The 25,679-nt window shown below is 35.6% G+C and overlaps 1 protein-coding gene across 2 annotated transcripts in view; it reads right to left on the bottom strand.

Moving 5' to 3' along the window:
* Positions 1 to 1,759: 1,759 nt before the first annotated feature.
* Positions 1,760 to 25,679, bottom strand: part of CPNE8 (copine 8) — a 215,605-nt gene continuing 191,685 nt past the window's right edge. For both annotated transcript variants that reach the window (XM_059185658.1, XM_059185659.1), the window contains 4 exons: positions 19,941 to 20,043; positions 18,351 to 18,408; positions 13,050 to 13,123; positions 1,760 to 3,503 (listed from right to left, as the gene is read on the bottom strand). In XM_059185658.1, the coding sequence (XP_059041641.1) occupies positions 3,315 to 3,503; positions 13,050 to 13,123; positions 18,351 to 18,408; positions 19,941 to 20,043 (424 nt within the window). In that variant the 3' untranslated portion in view covers positions 1,760 to 3,314. The remainder of the gene's footprint in view (positions 3,504 to 13,049; positions 13,124 to 18,350; positions 18,409 to 19,940; positions 20,044 to 25,679) is intronic.

Genomic DNA, 25,679 nt, shown 5'->3' with positions numbered 1-25,679 from the left:
TTTGAAAGTAGTGATTGAGCCATCTGATGTCCTTTAATTGCAGCAGTTACACAACCTAGTTACAGATTACAGTAAACTTGGAAGCTCTTAGAATTTACCTTTATCTGGGTGCCATAAAATCATAGTCTTATGTGTCGGGGAGATGTCAAGATGCCCCAAAGTAAAATAGTATATAAATAATGAGGCAATGGATATGCTAAAATGCAATGCATATTTGATTGACAGAAGGTACTGATTACTGTTAGCTGAAGTTTTAAAAAACATGGTTAAGAAGAGTTGGGCCTTGGGCTAGAAGATACAGAGTATTTTAGGTGGAGGCCTCAGGAGACAGCCTGATGGAAGGAAAGAGTAGGAACCATGCCTGAGACTCCAGATGAATCTAGCTTGGTTGGGAAAAGTAATGAGACAAATCTGGATGATTTCAATATTCATTCGGGAAGCAATGGAGTTGATATAACTGGGTGAGACCAGTGTTGGAGATGCTTGAATAGAAGTCTGAGGGTTCATCCTGGAATTAAAATGATTCTCATCAGAAAGGAAAGGAATGGGATTAGAGAACACAATATCCAGAGCCTTTGGTAATAGTCTGCTTTCTGTAGCAAGGTTGATGATTTAGAGCTATCACTCTTCTCTCAATCTATACCTTTCTTTTTTTTTTTTAATTAAGATTTTATTTATTTACTTTGACAGAGAGAGATCACAAGTAGGCAGAGACAGGCAGTGGTGGTGGCGGGGGGAGAGCAGGCTCCTGCTGAGCAAAGAGCCTGATAAAGGGCTTGATTCCAGGACCCTGAGATCATGACCTGAGCTGAAGGCAGAGGCTTAGCCCACTGAGCCACCCAGGTGCCCCAATATATACCTTTCTTTTCTCCCATTACCAAATGTTTGCATATCCCTCATACCCAGTGTGTATGAGCAACTATTGGTATGCATTTGCATTTACGGATAATATTTCTGGGATTTTTCATTACAAAGCCCCTTATGGCAGTTCAAAAAATTCAAGTGGTTATTTTTGCAGTGGTATAACCAGCTCTGTTGTAGTTACACAGACTTGGATAAATCACTCAATCCCTTCAGACTTGGTTTCTTCCTTTATGCAGAAATAAGACATGACTGGGTATTTTCTAAAACAAAATATGGAACTAACATCGGAACACCTGGGAGGCTCAGTCGGTTAAGCATCTGACTCTCGATTTGGGCTCAGGTCATGATCACAAGGTTGTTGGATTGAGCCCTGCATTGGGTTCTGTGCTCAGTGCACACTCTGCTTGAGATTCTTTCTCTCCCTTTTCTTTTGCCCTCTCCCTGCTCCCATGCTCTTGAAAGAAAGGAAGGAAGGAAGGAAGGGAGAGAGGGAGGAAGAAGAAACGGAGGGATGGAGGGAGGAAATCTTAGGAAAAAAAAAGGAACTGATATCACATGCATTTCTGATATCACATGACCACTCTGCCGTACAAAGGGCATGGTTTATAACCAAAGATGATTTCTTAGTCATCTGCCCCCACTAGGAGTGGGCACATTATTACATAGATAAAAAAGTGTACATCCTTTATCTTCTCTAATTAGTTCTAAGTAAAATAAATAGTATTTGACAGGGAAGAAAATACCGACCTCATTCACTTTTATTTCTTTGGACTGAATACTGAAGGTAAATTTTAAAAAAATCAGTTGGGTATTAACTATACTGGTGGAAATATTTAAGATCAGTAAGGGAAATCATCACACTCCATTTCACCCACACATAACATAGAGCAAGTAGTTATCCTTTTAAAGATTTTAATACATACTTAAAAATGGACAGTTTGTTATTACATAATTGTATCACATTGATACTGTTATAGATATGTGGGTGTATATATTTTTCTTTTCAATAAAATAGTTTCATGCTTATAAAAGTCACCCTAAGTCAACTTGGACAAAGAGAACATCATACAGTAGAAATAAACCAAGTAGTAAATAGGATATAAGTAAGGAAAAATATTATAAAGCAGTTACATTGTTGACACAAAGGAAAAGAAAATACACTTTTCTATTATTTGAAGGCAATTCACAATCATTTCCAGGAATTCTGTGAGAATTTAAGGCCATTTGTTCTAAAGAAATGCTTTAATTTAGACACAACGTCACAAAACTGTAATTTCTGTAAAAACTGTATGTACATGCAAAAACTCTTTACAAGTCATTGTGGACAGGCAGTTCAGTATGTAGGATTAGGTTATCTCACAAATGTGTTGTGCACTAAGTCACGTGGTTTTGTGTATTTAACTGGGAATTTCACAAAAATCTTCCAGCCTGTGCACCTCGCACGGCAACATGAAAAGGTGATAACAAGAAGTCCAAATCAGGAGAGCCAGTATCCCTTTGAATTAAAATATCTAGACAAGGTATAATGGAGTAAAAAGTTTAAAACTTCTGCTACATGGTTCACAGTTAAATATTCTGGGTTTTAGTCTCTCTAAATAGCATTATAATATAAAGATGCTACTTCGTACACAAAGTATTTTCTGTGCATTTTACAGTTCACAATGTTTGACTTTTTATTATTTCTACTGAGAATTACAGAACATAAACTGACTGCAGTCTAAATTTAGAACCCAAGCTCCATGAAAAATGCATGTTCCTACAGACTACACATCTGCTAAGCTTAAACCCCCATACCAGGCAAACAGCAGAGGAATCATTACTAAGCAGATGCGGCCTCGTAAGACCATTCACTTACTGAGAAATATGAAAGCATCTCTCCTTTCTCTTATTTGCAATTGTATTTGTCCAGACAGTCATTCAAAGAGATATTGCTCTTGCGATTATAGCTATTGCAATTTAGAAGACAGAGGATTCAATATTCAAAACTCTTATTCTTAAGAACAGTTATAAAAGTATTGAAATTTAAAAAGTAGTAACGTGTAAACATTGATACAGAGAGACTGCTTTCCTATACACACAGCAGTCGAGGACAATATTTGAGTTAAAAACAGTTTGTGCTTTTCCCAACAATACATTGGAAATTAGCTGTTTCTGTCCAAAAAAAAAAAAAAAGAAAGAAAGAAAGAAAGAAAGATAGATTCAGAGAAGACATCCATATTTTGCTTCAAGCATTTAAACAATTTTTCTGTTGCTCATGCAACAACCATATTTACAGTTTTGGTTTAGAAAGAGAATTAATTTTGGATCCAAGAAAGCATATTAACCAGGACTGCTGAAATCAAACCGAGAAGAGTATCTCATTCCCTGGTTCGCGACAGAGCACCAGGAGCAAAGCGCTGACTCAGCAGTTCTTCGTGATGGGTAGTTCACGGGGACGGTTTCGAGCACGGTCATATCTGAGTCTGTAACACGTGTGTAGGCGGGGTGTAGGGGGGCGGCGCGGGGGATGGCTTGATTCCGCGGGCCCGCATGTAGGAGAGGAACTGCTCCGGGATCTCAGCGAGGACGTCTTTAGCCAATCTGGCCATGCTCAGTATGTGGTTTCCGCTTCTGTCAATATAATCCCGGAACGGCACGAACTGAAACAGAGGTAGGAGAGTTATTCCAGAGACTTCAGTATGCTGTTTAACAGACACAAAAACCAACACATGGAAACATGTGCTGGAGAATCAGAGCAGCCTGGAGGACTGGTTAGATAGATAAGCATTACTATGCATCTTCAAGAGATTTGATTCATTAGCAACAGCAAGCTACTGTAGTGACCGAAACTTTCTATTGTATATGCTTTATCTAAAAAGGGATGCAATTGTTCTCTATTTTTTTTTTTTCTCCCAATAACTTCTGTCTCCTGGTCCCGAAAGGTCCATCATGTTGCTACAGGTATTCTGTGGTTTTGAGTTCTAGATCTCACCTGACTACCAATAGGATAGAGCGTTTACCTCTTCAGGGCTCGGTTTCCTGCCGGTGGAGTTAATACCTGCATAAATCAGCTTTCAGTGCAGAAAGAGTATCCAGCACAGGGGGAAAAGGAAAGTGCATATTGTTGAAGAAGCCTAAGCACATGTGAAGTGTTTTTATTTATTATGAAAATATCAAATCTCATATCCCCCATTTTTTTTTTTAATCTGTTGTTTGGAATGGAAAAAAAAAATTATTCAGCCTAAGAATTGATAATACTTCATATTGGAATATCATCATTCTTGTTTTTATGTCATATAAAAATAATTGCTCTGTCTTTACATAAGCAATTATGTGAGAGCCATTATCAGCTGAACATTAAATATTCTGGCAATAAATTGCCTGATTCTATCTTTGCTTACAGTGGTTACTTAAGTTAATAAACATGTGCTATCTGAGGGCACTAGTTCAATTTCCCTTCAGAGATATGATGATTCTTGAAGCAACCTGGAAATGCTTGGAACCATTAATGTTGTGAACCCAGTAATTTAGGTCTTAGAGAAAAGGCACAGTGAAGACATTTGAGAATGTTGAGCAATTTCTAAGTGTAAAATTAGGAGTTTGAATTAAATCATTTTTTCCTCCTCTAGAGAGACAGCACCTTCCCATCTCCTACTATACCATAACTGTGTTAAATTTATTTTGAAAAAATGACTTTTGATTTAAGTAGCTACACAAGATGTGCTTTCAGAAAAAAAAACTATAATGAGGAAGTAGGCTTTAAGATGGTCAGATTGTTACAGATAAACCAATTTAAAATTTTAAGAAATCAAATAGCAAGTGTAATACTTCTATAGTGAACACAGTCTCTTTTAAGGAAGAGGAGAAAATGACTCTTCTTTTTAAAATACTGTAGGCAGAGGCAACCTATATGACTATAATTTTACCTGTCCTGCTAACCAGGAGGGAAACTCAACGGAGCTTTTAGAAAAAAGTGTAGTAGAAAGGTGACAAAGCTTTCTCTTACACCTGAAGGTAGCTACGCAAGGGTAAGAAAAACTAATAGAGCAAATATAATTTTCAACTGAGAAGAGAGCTAAGGGGATGTGAACTTGTGTGAAGTCAAGTTATCTAACTTTGGACAAGACTTGACATTCTTAACAAAAAATCAGAGGTGCAAAAAAGTTAGGGTTTATTGTTTCTCACTGAAACTATAATTAGAAAAGTGAGAAAACAGGAATCGACAAGACTGAGGATTAATGAGAAAAAGACATCTGACTGCTATAGCTTACTTCATTCTTTTAAGACATAGCATGTTAAAAGTAAACATTTAGAATGCTTAGTATACAGCAGTTATCCCTTAAACTTTTTTTTTTAAGAGTTCAGTTTTTCAGAACTCTGTAGCTAACACATCCATGGAGGGAAGGGATAGCACCTCTGGCAATCAGTTGATCTCACCACCCATTCTGTGTTTACCCCAACTTTGCTCTTGTATTTTTCTTTCCCTCTTTACCTTTCCTTCCACACCATGGACATTAATCTCATTTATCTTTTTACCGCCTATTCTCCCAAACCCTGGAATTAGACTGCCCAGGTTCAAAGGCTGATTCTCCAACTTATTAGCTGCATGATTTTAGACAAATGATTTCCCACTCATTCCGTTTACTCTTCTATAAATAAGGAGGATAATAATATTTATAATACCTGCTTTATTAGGTTGCTATATTAAGTAAGTTAATATGTAAAGTACTTAAAACAGTATTCGACTCATAATATGTATTATATGTGGTAATTGTTGTAATCATCACTACTATTACTATTCAACTTATACAGGTATATATTTCAATATAACCATGAAATTATATTCTTTTTTTTATTTTTAAATTTTTTTTTAGTTTACTTTTTGGGTATGTTCCAAAATTCATTGTTTATGCACCACACCCAGTGCTCCATGCAATACGTGCCCTCCTTAATACCCACCATCAGGCCCCTCCCAATCCCGCACCCCCTCCTCTCCAAACCCTGTTTGTTTCTCAAAGTCCACAGTTTCTCATGGTTCCTCTCCCCCTCCAATTTCCCCCAACTCATTTTCCTTCTCCACTTCCCCATGTCCTCTGTGCTATTCCTTATGCTCCATAAGTAAGTGAAACCATATGATAATTGACTCTCTCTGCTTGACTTATTTCACTCAGCATAATCTCTTCCAGTCCCGTCCATGTTGCTACAAAAGTTGGGTATTCATCCTTTCTGATGGAGGTGTAAAACTCCATCGTATATATGTACCACATCTTCTTTATCCATTCGTCTGTTGAAGGGCATCTTGGTTCTTTCCACAGTTTAGCGACTGTGGCCACTGCTGCTATGAACATTTGGGTACAGATGGCCCTTCTTTTCACTACATCTGTATCTTTGGCGTAAATACCCAGCAGTGCAATTGCAGGTCATAGGGTGGCTCTATTTTTAATTTCTTAAGGAATCTCCACACTGTTCTCCAAAGTGGTTGCACCAACTTGCATTCCCACCAACAGTGTAAGAGGGTTCCCCTTTCTCCACATCCTCTCCAACACTTGTTTACTGTCTATGAAACTATATTCTTTTAAAAAAAATTTTTATTACTTTTTTTATTTTTTATTTTTTTTATTAACATATATTGTATTAGTAGCCCCAGGGGTACAGGTCTGTGAATTGCCAGGTTTACACACTTCACAGCACTAACCATAGCACATACCTTCCCCAATGTCCATAACCCCACCTCCCTCTCCCTACCTGCCCCCAGCCCCTGACAACCCTCTGTTTTGTGAGATTAAGAGTCTCTTATGGTTTGTCTCTCTCCCGATCCCATCTTGTGAAACTATATTCTTAATAGTTTTCTAGCTACATTCACATCAAAGATTAAATACAAGGAATATCCTTCTTCATTTAGCTCAAACTTAAGAACAGTATCAGTGTTGTCTGCGAAGTAATTCATTTTCATGATTTTTCATTATTTTATAACACCCATTGCTTCATCTTTCCAGAAAATGCTAGGAGATATGCTATTTTTTTTTTAACTGAAGTAAATTAAAACTCATCTTTAAGAATGCTATGATGCTCTGGGATGTCAAAACTTAGATTCACAACCACCCTTCTCATAATACATGCAGATCTACTCATATTTAAAACATTTTCATAAATAACGGGTAAGAAAGAAATCTTAGTTTTCAACTGAAGAGGAAAGTATATATCACATTTAACATAGGCTTGTTCAGTGGGGCAACAGATTCTGCCTGCCCTTTGAATACTGGGGGACCTTGCCTATAACTTGCCTTGCCTTACCTCTCATTAACATAGAGAGTTCTTGTTATCAACAGAAGTATACCTTATCCCACCTGTGTGCTGGGAGTAGATGAAAAATGTTGAGAACTTTCTACTCACTAACTGAAATTACCTAAACCTTTCCCAAAGGGACATTCAGCTCTTCAATAAGTCACAAGGTACTGTCCTAAGTGAGAGATGAAAATGACAAGTGACTCTTCATTTCCTTTACTTCTTCATGTCATATCTTATAGTTGTCAGGACCTAATGTGCCCTCTGTAACACTGTTGCTCATATCCTCCTACAATCAATTTCCCACTCAACTTCTCAGACTACTCTGATTTTTGTCTTTTTCTTTTTTTAAAATCATTCATTTCTGATCACTGTACCTGGGGACTGCCTGTTCAAAATAATGCTCGCACATTTGTGGATGAGTGTCTTATGGTTTGTCTCCCTGGGTGTGGAGCCTGCCCCCACAAATGAACTCGGACCCTTCAAGTGTTGAGTCTAGAGGAATAAATCAGTTTTAACTTTGCACAAATTTATCACATTCATTCCCCCACAAAAAACCAATAAATACATTCCATTCTGTAAAAATATACTATATCATTGATACTCTCTATATTTTTTTTTCAGCATCCATCCAGTACAAGGAAAATGTTCCACATGGCTGCTCTAATGGCTGGCTTTGCCTATTTGTGAAAACAAGTTTTGAATCAGTTTGGGCAAATGGACTTTTAGTTGCTGTTCTGCTCAATTTTACTTGATTGTTCCTACTGTGCAGAGCTCCATTAGTGATTTTCAAGTCTACGCCTTCAAGGTTATTATTCTCCTTTTAATGGAAAATATGATTTAAACATAATTTTTAAGGAAATGATAGGCCAACCAACAGCTGTGTGCAGCCAGAAGAAATGACTCTGCATTATACACAATGGCCAATTCATAGCACAAACAAATAGGAAGCCTTTACATATACTGACTTAAGAAAATAACTCTTTGAAGTTTTAGAATAACAACAATAGGATCTCATCTTGCTTACTGTTTGTACTAGAGTCACGAAATTCAATCTTAAGGCAATGAATATAATTACACATAAGGCTGACTACAGTGTCCCTTGTCAAGGTATAGCTACTATGAAATACTGACATAAAAATGAATTTGCACTGGACTATGCCACAGACCATCTAAACACAATAACTAACATTGGCACTAACTAATGCATTTGTTGAGCAACTGGTAGGTAACAGGCCATCTGCTAAAATATTTATACAGTATCTCATTACATTTTTATAAGCATGTTACCCATATTTTGAATTTACAGAAGAGGAAACTGAAACTTGGAAAGTTTAATTAACTTAGATGAGATACTTACTAGTATCAATCATTATTTGAACCTAAATTGATCTAACTCTGAGACATGAACCACTTCAGTAATATGAAAGGGGAATTAGATCCTAATAATCTTCACTAGAATATTGGTTTTTATGAAAGTAGGTGTGTTATAACAGAAAGAACAAAGGTTTTGGAATCAGAACTCTGTTGGAAATTTGGATCTATCAATTTATGACTTAAATAATTTTGTACACGTTGCTACCTGGGTCTCAGTTTCTTTATTCATAAATTACTACAAGGCAAAAAGTGGCCAGTATTTTTAGGAAGATATAAAGTCATATTTAATTTATGACTTAAATAATTTTGTACACGTTGCTACCTGGGTCTCAGTTTCTTTATTCATAAATTACTACAAGGCAAAAAGTGGCCAGTATTTTTATGTGAATAAATTGATGAAGTGGGGAAGTCAGTTCAGGTGTGCAGAGAGGGCTTTGTGCAAGGCTATATCATGGAACTTCCAAAATGTAAGATATTAATCAGCACAGATAAAGAAGAGTATTCCTGGTGAAATAAGAGGAAATAAAAACAAGAACAATGGAAATGTGTGATGGAAATACAGCTGGTAGTCCTATTTGTCTAGACAAAGTAGTGTGTATGTGTGTGCTCAGCTAAAGAGGAAGATTGGGGTCAAGTCACAGAGATGCTTAAATGCTATGTTTAGGTTTTAAATCAGTGTTATACATGATTTTTGCTAAGAATTTTAGAATCAGACATTTTAAGGTTAAATCTTCACTCTATTTCTTACCAGCTACATGACTGTAGACAAGAAGAATTAAACGTAATTTCTTTTTCTTTCTTTCTTTTTTTTTTTTTAGGGTAAAAGGTGTTTATTTCCTTTTTGCTTCTTCTTTTTTTTTTTTTTAATTTTTTATTTTTTATAAACATGTTTTTATCCCCGGGGTACAGGTCTGTGAATCACCAGGTTTACACACTTCACAGCACTCACCAAAGCACATACCCTCCCCAATGTCCATAATCCCACCCCCTTCTCCCAAACCCCCTCCCCCCAGCAACCCTCAGTTTGTTTTATGAGATTAAGAGTCACTTATGGTTTGTCTCCCTCCCAATCCCATCTTGTTTCATTGATTCTTCTCCTACCCACTTAAGCCCCCATGTTGCACTAATCAAAATACCTGCATAAGGTCAATTAAAGATTAAGTGAAGCAATACTATAGCTCTTAGTCTTCCCAGCATACAAAAGGAGTTAATAAATAACTCAGTTATTATTATTATATGAAGAAGTTGGAAGCCACTTAAGATTTGACACAGTAATGAGAACTCCATCTTCTATCCTCAACTTTCTGCTAAATCTTGGCTACCTTTGGCTTTTGTTATTATTTGCAGCCTTAAGCTTCTGTTTACCCACTTAAAAAATTTGGGTTCCATTTACAGTGCATTAACCTGCTTTGCTTCAACATATAAGAAATTGGAAGTAATGAAAAGGTAAGAAAGCCTAAATGGATCCTATTTTCTGATAATATTTTAACCAGCAGTATTTACAGCTTCACTTGTGATGGCTTAGATATTTTCTGATGATGGAGATTGACGGTGTTATCCTTCAGGACGGTGGACTCCTGTGACACCACTATTCTAAATATTCAAGAGTATTTCTATTCTTGAAAATAGCTCATTTTAAAAACATTCTAATCGATGGTGGAACCTGGAAAACTGTGATGGCGGAATATTTTTATTTTTATTTCTTTTAGAGTGGGGAGGGGTAGAGGGAAAGAGAGAATCCTAAGCAGGCTCCACACCCAGTGCAGAGTCCAACTTGGGGTTTGGTCTCACCACCCTGAGATCATGACCTAAGCTGAAATCAAGACTTAGATGCTTAACCAACCGAAGCCAGCCTGCGCCCATTGGTGATAGTCGAATGTTTTTAAAACCTCACTTGAAGTGAGAGAGAATGCTAATTCTCCTTCAACACAATGTACTATGTAAACGGTTACCTTGCTTACTATTGTTAAAAGACTAATCACCATTTAGGAACTTCTCCATGAAATTGGAAAAGGGTCTACCAAATCCCCTTAAATGAATGTAGGCATGTAAGTCAAAATGTCACAGTTATTCCAGAGGCTACTAATTCTCTGGGGACGGCTCAGTGGGTTGGAGCCTCTGCCTTCGGCTTGGGTCATAACCCCAGGGTCTGGGATTGAGCCCCGGGGGGCTCTCCCCTCAGCAGGGAGCCTGCTTCTCCTCCAACCCTCTCTCTGCCTGCCTCTCTGCCTACTTGTGATCTCTGTCTAAGAAATAAAATCTTTAAAAACAAAAAACATTTTAATTTCCTATTCGGTTATCTATAAGATCCAACAACTCTTTCAGTTCAACTTTATGTGGTAGAATCCCTTGAGTATTTAGCTATATCCACAGGTGTCTTCAGGATTTTGGGGGATCCCAGTGTTACTGTACGGTGGGAGACTGGTCTCAAGGACTCTGACTTTCAAGGAGAAGGAACATGTTATATGAATATATACCTTATACTGATAGGTGATAAAGTATTTTCATGTGGTACTCCTCTGAGACTCACAACATCATGAAAAGAGCAGAGATGAAAGAATTTAAAGTTCAGAAATAATGAAATGAAGGCTCAAAGAGAGAGCAGAGTGACAATATTATAATTTCACAGATCTGGGTCCAATCTCAATATTCTGCCCAATGTAGTTATCTGCTGAGAGACTAAATACTTTCACAATCAAGGACATTTTTATTTTACAAATGCTAATAGACATGACTGTTGCTTGTCACTAACATAATGGATCATTCCTCTTAAAGGAAACTGTAACAATATGGGCAACTTTAATTATCCCTACAGAAGAAAACAGTAACAAGTTTCCTGTAAGCATTATGATGAAGCTATGAGATATGAGGTTGCCTCTACTGCTTCTGTAAAAATGCATTACAAGAGCAACACAACACATTCCAAAGAACTTCAAATTCATGCTTCCCTTCCGTAATCTGATTTTTTGGAAACTGTGAGTCAGACATTATGAAGAGCTTTTAGATAAAGTGTAATTACTTAGACCTATAATTATGCTAATAAGGTTAAGGTGAATAATCATGTGTCTAATTATGAAAACAAAACACCACGGCATACTTAAATAAATGACCACATCATCATGTTCCTTTTCTCAGCTGCTTTTAATCTAATCATTCATGTGTGTGTGCTTTTTACTCTACCAAGAACGTAAGGTTAAAAAGTTTAAATCATACTTAATACTTTTAATTTTTTTCTTTTAAAAAACTGTCATACAGATGTTTCTATTTTAAAATTTAATGTTGCTGCCAAAAAGAACAATGCTTTTTAAAATCTTATTATAGTTATTTACAGATTATTTTATATTTCTCCTGCAAAGTATTTTAATCATTTTTTGTTGTCTTTTACTGAGTTCTGTTTCAAAAATGTATTTTATCTACATGATCTTACTTAATCTCTACAACAAAGCCAGAGCACAGAAATTTAGAAAGCTCATTCAAGTTTTATCATGGTGAATAATTCAGGATTTGAACTAAATTCTGTAGCATTCCGAATTCTGTGGGATTCTCTTAATGACTTTGGATGAATGTATGGGTTGTTATTAAGAAGATAATACTGAAATCTATTGTTTGCTCCTTTAAAACGTTCATAGCATGTGCTGAGACCTTTGCTTCCCCATTTAAAAAGGTGCACTTCACAGCTGCTTTACCCTTGTAAAAACCTTAAAGATATGGAAACTCTAATATGTAGCCAATTAGTTTCATTAACTGCTTGCTTTCAGTGATAAATTTGAACTATACTGATTGCTGATTTTTTCTCTTCTATTCTCTCTAAGAATAGTAGGTTTTAGTTATGTATTTTTCTCGATTTGAACAAGTATAAATCATATACACATACATTGTTATTATTTTATGTTATTACATATAAAATATTGTAAGTATTATATATCATCTCTATATAATTACATTTAAAGTTATATGTAACTTATATTTTTATATAAATTTCTGTATGTATATATCATTTTAAGATCTATTTCTCCACCTTTGTAACCATAATCTAGGAAGAAATATATAAATATCTAGTTTTGGTTTGTTACCACTGAATTTAATTACATTGAAATGTAATCAGTTGTCTTTCTTTTTCAATTTTTATTTATTTTTAAAATTTCTTTTCAGTGTTCCAGAATTCACTGTTGTAATCAGGTGTCTTAAAAATATATTTAGTCTTTGTTGAGGGCTAAACAATGAATAGATAAGCATCATTAAAAAGTCTGCTATGTTTCTAGCTTCTAATTTTACCAAAGACCTCAATGATATTTTCTGGTAATATTAAAGTAGGAAAAGACATATATTAACATTTCTATTTTATATATAGTGCACCTGAGATACAAGAGAGTCACTGGGTACTTATTCTAGGTCCTACTTGCCATGCATCTCATAGACAATCAACTGACTAAATTAAGGAGAACCCGGGGGTCCTGCTTTCAATGTAATTTGTTTATTTTCAAATCAGAGCTGACAGGTTCCTCACAATGAACTAAACAAATAGTTTCCATTAAATTTCTTACCTGTACAATGTCTCTTTCAGCATATTTTCCCCTGGAGGAAACTCTTACATCATCTCCATCCAATTCAACCATCGCTTGAAAATAAAGTAAGACCATTTATCCAGTGCATTTCAACCATGTACTTAAACACCGTAGGCAATAGGAAATCAAGATGTATGAAGTAGCAACGTGTCCTGTGTCAAGGCAGAAAGCTTGTTGATTCCCCATTCTGCCACAAAACTTAACCGAGTGTAAATTTTATAACTGAAGAAAGCTAGCCAAACTCCCATGTGATCCTTTGAAAGACATGAGCCAGTGTGGGTATAGCTCCCCATCCTAGAGGTTCTCAGTTCTGGTTATGTGCTTATGTGACTGACTGGGCAAGTGATGCTAATCCATTAAATTCTCTTTGTCTTCTCATTTAAGAATCTTGGCGCACTAATCACAGAATTTCCAGTAACAATTTGAACTTTATTCTCATTGAAACTACAACAAAGCTATGTATTCATATCACCCAACTTCTACCTTATTAATGGATTTTAAATCAGAGAGGGATTTGCTCTGCCCTACGTTGTTTGGATAAAGTATGACTTCTTGAACTGTGATTTTTTGTGTGTATAGGTTGAGCAATAATTTCAACATTATATAGACTGATATTTGTGAATGCTGTGATACAAATGGACAGCTGGTAATAAAGTAATGTTATGTTGCAGTTAAGAACATTTTCCAGAGTTTATTAAGTTTTCAGTGAGAATTCTCTAAATAATTAATTACATGAGAAATGCTAATTTGTGTTTAAAGTATAATTCTATTACTGATAATTCATTTTGTATGCACATGACATTCACCAGACTCCAGAGGGCCACTTGCAATTATAATGTTTGCCTCTTTACCCTCCAAAAACTACTGCTCAGTCGGAACACAATCCTCACATTTTCATTGGTTTCTTCATCTGGGTTAAAAAAATTGTTTTAAATTTTACTTTTCTACACATATTCATGAGCCAATGTCTGGGTTGAAATAAGTGCTCATAAATGGTAAAGCCAGCAGTCAATAATTTGCTTAGATATACAAGCCATAATCTAATAAATGTGTATATTATCAATAACAAGGAAATTAACTTATTTAAAATACAAAAGATCCACAAATAAGCAAAGGGGAAAAAAGAGAAAGCGACAAAGCAAGAAACAGACTTTTAATGAAAGAGAACCACCTGATGGTTACCAGAAGGGAGATGGGTGGAGGGTGGGGTGAAATGGGTGATGGGGATCAAGGAGTGCACCTGTCCAGATGAGCATCAGGTGTAACAGGCAAGTTCAATCACTATATGGTACATCTGAAACTAACAGTACACCTTATCTGAACTACCTGGAATTAAGAGGAAGAGGATGAAGAGGAAGAGGAGGAACAAGAAGGAAGAGGAGGAGGAAGGGAAGAAGAAGAAGAAAATTACAAAAGATCTGTTCTTCCACACTTATTAGGAATGCAAATAAGGAATGTCATTATGATCAAATACTTTCAATAGTTCATTCCTTCCTTTGGTTTTGTTTTGCTTTCAAAATTTTCACATGATTTAGACATAAATATACAGCAACAGTGAAAAGCCAGCAAGTTCTCCTTTCCTGCAGGAAATTCTCCTTTACTCTAACAGAAAACAAAAATTTGTTGATTATCTGGGTCTCACCTTCCACAATCCCCTATGATCTCCATCAGTCTCTGTGAATGTTTCATTCCAATTAAGAAAAATGACAGTTACCCAGGCAATAATGTATCTGGATATGACCCTATAAAATATGGTCCACTTTTCAGCATGTCCTTTGGGTTAAAAAGTTGCAGGGAGCAAGAATCGGAGGCTAAACTTTTGAAACCACGGAAAAAAGACACGATGTGGAAATGGTGGAAGGGTGCTGTTCACCCTTCAGGTTTTCATCTGTGCCACAAGGAGCCTGAGACTCTAAGCCCCAGTTCCCCACAAGTTCCTCTCCTTGGGGAAAAAAAACAAAAAACAAAACAAAAAAAAAACAAAACAAAAAAAAACACCATTTATAAGAGAGAGAATTGCACTTCTGTCTAGCTGTGGGAGACACCATAAAATTAGAACCTCTTCTCTTTCTCACCTTCTACTAACTCAGATCAATGCAGGTAACCTGATGCTGCTTTGATTTTTTGCCTTTTTATGGATAAAGAAATTCTGCCTTGAGAAACCTTTCTTCTCAATGAAAGTGCTTTACGGAGGAGTGACAAATCACTGGGGAAAAATTACACAGAAAGTTTTAAGTTGTTCTTATTAAAATACAGTTACAAGACATCTGAATACTCACTAATCTGTTTATTCCAAATTCCTCTACCTTCAAAGAACGGATGACAAGTCTGCCTTTCTTGCCCAGGCATACAATGTCTTTCTTGTTAAAAGTGTGCAGATGTTGGATTTAGGTGGTTAACTGATAAAATGTGCAAGTTTTATCTCAGTCTTTCCTTATGTCGGTTTCTGTGTGTGATATATAAACTTCCTCTATGGTAGATTTGGAAGTACCAAGAGAAAGGCTCTTCTTGACAGAACAGCACAATCTGAATTTAAGTAACAGATCTTCTACATGAAACATGAGTATTCTGTCCTTTTCTTATTAGCAATGGAGAGAAGAGAGGTATTTTGAGAGGAGAGAGAGAAAAATAGAGAAGCATCTATGTTTCCTCGTGGAACAGTCTACTTTTCTAATACTGTTGTGGAAGAGTTTCCATTCTATTAAAAACTTTAGTCATGGTGAAAACTGAAGGCAGCTGTCGCAGGACCCTAATTCCTTGTCCCCATGTTTGCCAGAGGGAAGTGTCACTCTAATTCTCAGGAAGGGATTCTACTGGGAAGGCAACTTCCCTCTTTGTCTACAATCTTCACTCTCTTTTCCATGTGGAAAAATGACTCATTGATGGGAATACTAAAATGAGAAGGAACTGACTTTGAAATCCCTCTCATTAGGAGCAGCTGATCCTCAGTTTGAACGGAATATTACTCAGCCATCAGAAAGCATGAACACCTAACTTTTGCATCACCACGGATAGGACTGGAGGAGATTATGCTAGTGAAATAAGTCGAGCAGAGAGAGTCAATTACCATACGGTTTCACTTATTTGTGGAACATAAGGAATAGCATGGAGGACATTAGGAGAAGAAAGGGAAAAATGAAGGAGGAGGGAAACCATAGTAGGACATGAACCATGAGAGACTATGGACTCTGGGAAACAAACTGAGGGTTTTAGAGGGGAGGGGGTAAGAGGATGGGTAAGCCTGGGGATTGGTACTGAGGAGGACATGTGTTGCATGGAGCACTGGGTGTTATATGCAAACAATGAACCATGGAACGCTACATCAAAAACAAACGATGTACTGTATGGTTTCTCACATAACAATAATAAATTAATTAATTAATTTAAAAAAATAAATAAATTATCTACCCATAGGAAAAAAAGGTGAATGTTAATTTCTCCCTGTGCCATGATTAATAGCCCAGGCTCTGCCCTTGTAGGGAAGAGGCCTGGCGATAAAGCTGATCTCATTCAACTTTGGCAGAGAAATAGTGACAAGTTTGATTCTGTGCAGAGGTTAACTCAAACTCTCAAACACTGCATTGTTAGTAATAACAAGCTTACTGTGGTCTTTGAGTGATTCTTACATATTTTTTTTTTTCCAGTTTAGGAAGTCAGAGAGGAAAAATGATGAATTATACCTTAAACCCCTAGTAAATACTGGGAACCAAAGAAATGAAGAGAATAAACGGCTTTGACAGTTGGATAAGGGTAGTGCCTGCTGCTCTGAATAGAAATATACGAGCAGAAATAGACGCCAGGAAGGGTCAGTGGCTCTGTATTCCTACATGATGTGTGCAGGCTTGAGGAATGAGTGACAGGTTAGGTCATATATCTAACCACAGACTTCCAGGATTTGTGGAGACTAGGAAATACCTAGTGAGAGGTGCATCCTGAGGCAAAAGCAAATTAGTAACCGAAGAAGGCGTGAGTCAGTTTACCCTAGCCATCAGTGAAGTTCCAGAATCACGGTCTGTCACTGATCAATGCAGATGATCAAGTACACAAAGCATTAACAAGAAAGATGTCTCTTAGCTTTCCTGACTCCAGAGAGGTTGTCTCAAATCCATGCCTGAAGTACAATGTGAACAATTTGAATATTCAGAGGCTGAGAAAATATTAGCAGAAACAGCAGTAGTCAGTGCTAAATGACTTTTGCTTTAGACATGGGAAGATTCTAATGGTGCAAAACATGACCAACCAAGCATGGAAGCGAAGGAGAGGATTTCCAGGGTCAGCAATGTAACAATGTAACAACTATGTAACAACTGTCCCTGTGGTGCTGAGATTGGCAGATCTACACTATCCTTATGGAAGAGGAGCTGGTGGTTCAATGAGAATGATCCCAGTGATGATTGTAGTATAATTAACATGTATGTGCCTAAATTAACCTCTAATGTACCAAAGGTTGTTCCAAATATTCTAAAGTTATTCTCATTTCCAAAGCCCCAAGCTAAACGAACTGTCATTGTTAAAGTCAAAACACCTGAAGCAGGTGAATGCTAGGTGATCATGAAGTCACCACAGAGTTCTCTCTTACAGGAATTCACCAGGTGACTGGGAACAGATTATCCTTAAAGAAGTTTACCCAGATCACTAGCTACACAAACACCTGTCACTTAATTGGCATCTGAACGAGGCCTAAGCCCAAACTCAGAACTACCTAGTCACTCAATTTAGCATAATTTTATAAAGTGTCATTAAATCTCAGATGGTCAGTTCCATTTTCATTTTACTTTGCTCTTTCATTTGACAGAACTTATATATTTATAAAGCTAATGTCTATCAACTAGCCAGTGTCTGAAAAACCATTAAAGTAGCACATTATGCTTGTGTGTTAACACCTCTCTTCACAACCTAATGGTTTATAAATTTAGGGTTCATCCTCAAAGGTTTTTAGTGAACCCAGAGTGTACTCTGCCTTGTGAACAACTCAATCTATCACGCTGTCAGCCATAAAACATATTATTTTGAGATGCAAACTATCACAAATGGAACAGAAAGCTACATGTTGAATTAATCTATACCAGATAGATAATGTCCTTGTCAGAAGACAGTATTTTCATTTGCTCAACTTAATAGACTTCATCATGAAATACCTATGTCTATAGGTACATGGACATTATATACATATCCACGTTCATATTCACACTTATATACAAGAAAGAGTGATAGGAATCTTAGAGCATAATGAATCAGAATAAATAAACCAAGGAATACTACTGAAAATCTATTACTCACCATCAAATTCTGCTGGTCCGACACCTACTATAATTATTGACATTGGAAGTTTTGAAGCCTTCAAAGAGAATATACAATTAGTTCACAATTAAGAAATTGAGTTAAGAAATGAGGTTTGAGAAGAAAATAATATACTGCTTTGATATTTTTTCAAGATGTTCACTAAAACAGGTTTGAACATATTTAAAATGAACATAGAATATGCTCGACTCTACTCATTCTTTTTGAACTCTCTAGACACGCTTATTCAGTGGGATGTTCTCCAGGAATGACCAGTCTTGGACAACATAAAAAATAAAAAAGTATTGCTCATTTGCCTTCACTTGCTGTTCTCAGCCAACATCTTCCTAAGCTGACTTTGGCTATCTTTGGCCACTTTATTCATGTACTTACTCCTCTCAAAAATCTTTCAGTTGCTAAATGGGGCAAAAAAGGCACTCCAGTTGTGAAACAGTAGTACCCTACTCTATCTCATTTATACCCAATGGTAGGAAAAGCAAAAATTCATAATAAATGAGTGAATACAAATAATAATTACAGGAAGTTATTATTATAATAATTAATTTGTTTTATTAACTAGCCACAAGATTGTGAGGGATAACGAATATTTGATGTAATAGCATGTTTTCCCATCATATCACTCACCCTATGGAATAATTTTAAATAATTTAAAGGTCCGAATGTGAGATCTGGCAATAGAGAGATGGACGGCTGGCATGGCCCCATCTACAGCTATGAAGGCCATCAAATTATGAATCATGGTTCCTTACTACATTATGTCCTACTAGTTTAAGCCTAAATTGTTAAGTTCCTACTTTAAAGTGCACACCAATGCCACTGACCAGAACACAAAGAAAACCAAGATGAATTCTACCCATGTGTCTAGTTAAAAAATAACAAACAAATGAATGTGTAAGCCTTTGGCGCTACTACTTTTTATGCATAGTTTTTCTAAGAATATGTCTATGATTTTTTTTCCACACGCAACTTTTCTCCTCCACCAAACAGCTAATTATATCTTCTCTATGCTATTAATAATAAGATGTGATAAGTAATTCATTCATGCATCCCATTTTCACTAAATGCCAACTTAGTGCCAAACATTGCTAAACTTGGAATAGCAAGATATGATATAATTCTATAGAGTCTAATATAAATTTTATAGATTAAAGTCTTATAAAGAAGACAAATCAATTAAATAATCTTAAAATAAATAATTAGGAATTCTGACAAGAAGAATGGTTTGTGCGTCTAGTCCAGTCCCTTTCAGTTCTATAGAAAAAAGTTCTATGGAGACAGTTCCATTGGAAAAAAAAAAAAACAGTCAGTACAGTTCTGTAACTAAAATGTAAATATTAAGAAAAACTCTGTACAAATTGTACAATCATCCACACCCCTCAGCTTAGTCCTTAAGGATTAATGGTACATATGTATATGAGTTGTCTGGATACAGTTAAGAATGCAATCAGCTTCAAAGGCATGGGCATATTGTTTCACTATTAAATCAACCTAAGTAAACTCTGCTTATTCAACCTAAAAAAGCACCATGCTGTCACTTAGCCAGCCCCAAACTCAATGACCCCTACTCACATTGACTATGGACTCCTTGGTTTGAGCCATATCCGAGATAACACCATCCGTCACAATCAGGAGCACAAAATACTGGGAACCGTCTTTTACAGAAGAGGCGTATCTAAAGCAATGAAACGATAAAGAATACCACAGAAAATAAAACAGTTCCTCTGTATGCGATGTTTGCTACATATAATCCCAACAGTCAACAAACCTTTAATCTCAAGAAAATATTTAAACGTATGTTAGGAGTCTATATTATCCAAGCTCTCAAATAATGCATTTTTTTTTTAAATAGCACACTAGAACAACAGCAACATAGGCGCATGCCAGCACACGGACATGCCTACCTGCCTTAGAAATTCATTCCCTACTAATAGGCAAGCTGGATGCAGGTACATTTAACACAAAAGAATGGATATAGCTTGCAGAAACAGAAATCCTGGCTAAGCAACATTACGTGTATGATCTTCAGTAAATTACTTAAGCTATCTAAATGTTATTTCCTTGCCTTTAAGATCAAGATCACAGCCTTTGTATTGTTCATAAAGAAATTGCACACAGGCTACTCCATCTGTAATACAGTTTATGAATGGTAGCAATAATCATTAAGTGGTTTCTGTTTTGAAATAGACACAGGTGATGGTTGTATAACACTGTGAATGTGCACAATGTCACTTCAACATGATCACTTTTGTTATGTGAATTTCACGTGAATAGAACAAATGCAACATATCCATAGTTCAAGTTCCTAATATTTGTTAAACTGATGAAAGATGGAAAAAAGGACACCAAATAAAGACAAAAATTAGGTATATAACAAGAATATATTCTAGTACTTGAAGTTTATCAGAGTTCTCACCAAATAAAACTCAATAATTTATAGGAGAATTTTATGAATATTATATTTTATTTTATCTATTTTTCCCCATTGTGTTCTACTTCTGAGTACCTAGATTATATTATCAACAATATTATTGTTGTATATAATAATATCTATGTATAACGTATATAATTATATTGTTATATTATCAACAATAATAATTTTGGGGGCACCTGGGTGGCTCAACATTAGCAGCCTTTGGCTGGGGTTGTGATCCCAGGGTCCTGGGATCAAGCCTGGCATCAGGCTCTCTGCTCAGCAGGAAGCCTGCTTCCCCCTCTCTTTGCCTGCCTCTCTGCCTACTTGTGATCTCTGTCTGCCAAATAAATAAATAAAATCTTTAAAAAATAATAATTTTTATGACTTTTAATATATATTAGTATGCAGGTCATATCTAGAAATAAGTAAGCATTATGGTACTCTTAGGAGATAGTAATCAAGACGACTTTGGTTTACTTCTGTAAAAATCATTGAGTATTTATAGATGTATGTATACCTATGTATCTATATCTATATATATCTGTATCTATGTATCATAGAATCATAAAAAATTAGCATCACAGAAAAATTGGGTGCAAGAACAAGTCTACTGATTACCAATAATACTTCTTCATAACCTAAAGTACCCAAAGGGATCAAGTTTGTACAGATCAGGGCAGATCAATAGCATAATATGTCAGGGCAAAACTTAACTTCTTGAAGAGCAGAATTAACACCATAATGGACAAGAAAAATATATACAACTCTGCCATATTAGAGAAACTAATAATTGCTCATGAAGCTAATAAAATTGTGATTTTATAGACTGATCAAGAGAATAGAGTAAGTGGCATGCTCACACCCTACAAAGATAGCATGGCACTGGTTCCACAATGTATAGCCAAAAATACACCCACTACATTCAATAACTGATCTTCAATATCAAGGACTTAAGTTTAATGGTAACACAATCAATGAAAAACAATCCCAACCAGATCTGAGACTATTCTATTTCCTGATTAACTTTTTTTCTTAATAAAAGAACTCAGATAATCTCCTTCAGGTATTCATTTTTAATTTTTAAGTACCCATTTTTTTTTAAAAGTATTTCTTACTATGCTTCAGAAATACGGGTTTTATATTTCATGTGAATAATGGCAGGCTATAAATAGTAGTGAGCAAAGCTTCTACGAGTACTAGAGTGTGGTTTTTCTGCTTTTCTTACCAAATGATTCTCTTAAAATGGCAAATTTTTACTAGATTTAAAAACAATACAAAAAGTTTAACATTACACATATTTATTTATAAATATCTCTTCAAGTGGCTTAACTCTCTGGTTTTCTTTGGTGGCGATATTTACTTATTCTCTTTCAACACTTCTGATCATCCATAAAGAAAGTCTCAGTTATTAGTATATTTTTTTCTAGCTTTATTGAGATAAAATTGGTACACAAAAAAACCCACAACTATATAACTGATATATACAGTTTGATGAGTTCAGACATATGTATAAATTCATGTTACCATTAAAACAATCAAGGTAATAAATATACCACTTCCAAATTTTGTGTCCCTTTGTATGTGTGCACATGGTAAAACACACACACACACACACATACACAACTAAACATGAAATCTATCTTCTTAACAAATTTTTAAGTGCACAGTATCTTATCATTACGCATGGACATATCTTGGCTGTTGTGAATAATGCTGTAGACATCTCTTTGAGATCCTGATTTCAATTTTTTTTGGATGTATGCTCAGAAGAGGGATTTTTGGTTGCTTTATTTTTATTTTTTGAGGAATCTCTATGTTTTTTTTTTTTTTAATAGTGGCTGCACCAATTTAAGATTCCCACCAATTATGCACAAGGGTTCCAATTTCTTCACACTCTGGGCAGCACTTATCTTTTTGACTTTTTAATAATAGCCATGCTAACAAGTGTGCAGTGATAATGATAGTTCGCTGTGGTTTTGATTTGCATTTCCCTGAGGATTAGCAATGTTAAGCATTTTGTATATACCTGTTGGCCATTTGTATGCCTTCTTTGAAGAAATGTCTGTGCCAGTCCTTTGCTCATTTTAAAAATCAGATCAGTTGTATGTTTGCGATTGAGTTGTAGGAGTTCCTTATATATTCCGGAAATTAACCCCTTATCAAATACAGTTTCAAATATTTTCTCCCACTTCAAGGTTGCCTTTTCATCTTGCTGATGGTTTCTTTTGCTGTGTAGGAACTTTATAGTTTGATGTAATCCCACTTGTCTATTTTTGCTTTTGCTGCTTGTGCTTCTGGCGTCATACCCAAGAAATCATTGCCAAGACCAATGTCAAGGTTTTCTCTCTGTTTTATTCTAGGAGGTTTATCAGTTTTGGTCTTATGTTTAACCAACTTTGAATTAACTTTTTTGAGTGGTAATTTAAGGATCCAATTTCATTCTTTTTCATGTATATATCCAGTTTTCCCAACACCATTTATTAAAGAGATTATCCTTTCCCTACTGTGCCTACCTAGCACCCTTGTCAAAGGTCAGTTGGCCACATACCTGCAGGCTTTTCTCTGGGCCTGTCTATGCTGTTCTATTAGTATATATACTTGTATTTTATATCAGTGCCTTGCTGTTTTAAGAAATACCATCAAGATTTTGGTAGGGATTGCACCAAATCTGTAGAACACTTTGGGTAGTATGGACATTTAAGCAATATTAATTTTTCAATCCATAAACATGGGATGTCTTTCCATCTGTCTGTGTGCTTTAATTTCTTTCATTGATGTTTCATATTTTTCACTAGAAAAGGCTTTCACTTCCTTGCTTACGTCTATTCTTAAATGTTTTATCTTATTTATTGGTGCTATTATAAATGGGATTCTTAAGTTTCTTTTCAGATAGTTTACTGTTAGTTTATAGAATGCAACTTTTTAATAGGCTGATTATGTGTCCTACAAATACTGAGTTCATTTATCAGTTCTAATAATAATACTTTTTCTCATCCCTTCATTTCTGGTCGATGTCCTTAAATCTAAGTTGAGTCTCTTGCAGACTGCATAGAGTTAGGTTTTGTGATTTTATCCATTCAGCCACTCCATGTCTTTTGATTGCTGTACATTTACATTTTGGTTTTCTTTTGATTCACCAGAAAGTATACTTAAGAGAGGGGAGAATATCCTCATACTGCCGAAAGAGTGGAATAGAGCCTGAAGCAGGTATAGTAAACTTGGAATTATCTCTTAAGTTTATTTTTTTATCTTAAAAATTCTTGAGTTTTATATTTTATTTTATAAAAAAATATATTTGTATTAATGCTTTATATTTCTTAACTTTAATTCTATACATGAATTTGAAAATAAATTTCATTTTAGTCTTTATCCTCAGAAGCACCAAAAGTTAATCTTTTAAGACTTTTCATGGTTTCTAGGGCTTTGCAGTATGCACTGGCATATTGTTGCCCTTTGCAAACAAATCTAAGTTTAAAACAAAATCATATTTGGGGCGCCTGGGTGGCTCAGTGGGTTAAGCCGCTGCCTTCAGCTCAGGTCATGATCTCAGGGTCCTGGGATTGAGTTCCGCATTGGGCTCTCTGCTCAGCGGGGAGCCTGCTTCCCTCTCTCTTTCTCTGCCTGCCTCTCCGTCAACTTGTGATTTCTCTCTGTCAAATAAATAAATAAAATCTTAAAAAAATCATATTTTATGCTACCACTTCTTCTAATTAAGTCTATTTTAAAGTACTATATATCTGTACTAAAGTAATTAAAATGCTACAGAAATGTGTTAAATAGAAAGTAGAGGCTGATCACATCTCAATCCATCTTCAAGGAGGTAACACTGATATGTAATCTTCAGATTCAAATTATATTTTAAATGTATTAAAGAACCTTGCTGCTTAAAGGGACCTGAGGATGAATCTTTTTGTAACTTGCATAATTAAAACTCTTATTATTAAAAGCCTGTTAAATGTCTTTTGTCAAATATAGGCAATCTATAATTTATATTTTAATATTACTATGGTAAATCTGCGAGAGAGGTGAACTGTTGCAGGGTTTTGGAATTCAAATGCGTTCCCCTGGAGTTCTCGTCAAGGAACTTTCTGGGATGGTGTTTATAAGATTCCTAATAGGTTGGTTCAGATTTGTGGAATATTCTCTCAGCTTATTATTAGTTCATAGGAATAGAGAGGGAAACAAGACAAGGTAGGAAACTGACTCGGGAGTTTTTTATTTGAGTAGTTTAATTTTGATATACATAATGAATTAAATCCTAATACTAAATAAAGGGATACATTTAAATATTCCAATACAACATAACATAGTGATTTTTCTGTTACTAAGCTGTTACCCAAACTACTTTGGGCAGTTTAATGAAGTGACTGACTATATCCGCAATCATATGTAGTTTCCTTGCACTTTCTTTTATGTGTGTTTACCTCTGGAATTGAGATAAAAGGGTGTAAGTCTGTAAGGCATCATAACATAGTTACTCCGAGTAAGATTATTCTGCTTGGAATTTTAGCTCCAACACAAATAGCCACTCTTACATATCCATTTTGTCATCAGGAAAATACGAATAATAACACCACTGACACCTCTTAGAGCTGTTGTGAAGATTAAAAGAAATAGTCCAGATGACATCACTGAGCACATTGCCTGGGATGGATTATGGACTCAAAAATAAAACTTAATTTTAGTTGGTTATCTGGGTCTAGCTATGTAGATACAAAAATCTAGTCAATAGGTAGCAACTGATAGAATCCTCTTAAAAAACTGAAATGTGATGGCCTTAAAATAAGTAACTGGTTAGGCACAAAAAACAAATGACTAGTAGTTAGGAAACAAAATATATTATTTAAGTCAAGTGAAGAAAATAGTAAACTTTTCACGACACCTTGAAAGATCAT

Source organism: Mustela lutreola, chromosome 8, assembly GCF_030435805.1.
Source record: "Mustela lutreola isolate mMusLut2 chromosome 8, mMusLut2.pri, whole genome shotgun sequence".
NCBI classification, from domain to species: domain Eukaryota; kingdom Metazoa; phylum Chordata; class Mammalia; order Carnivora; family Mustelidae; genus Mustela; species Mustela lutreola.
This window is presented reverse-complemented; position numbering and strand designations above follow the sequence as displayed.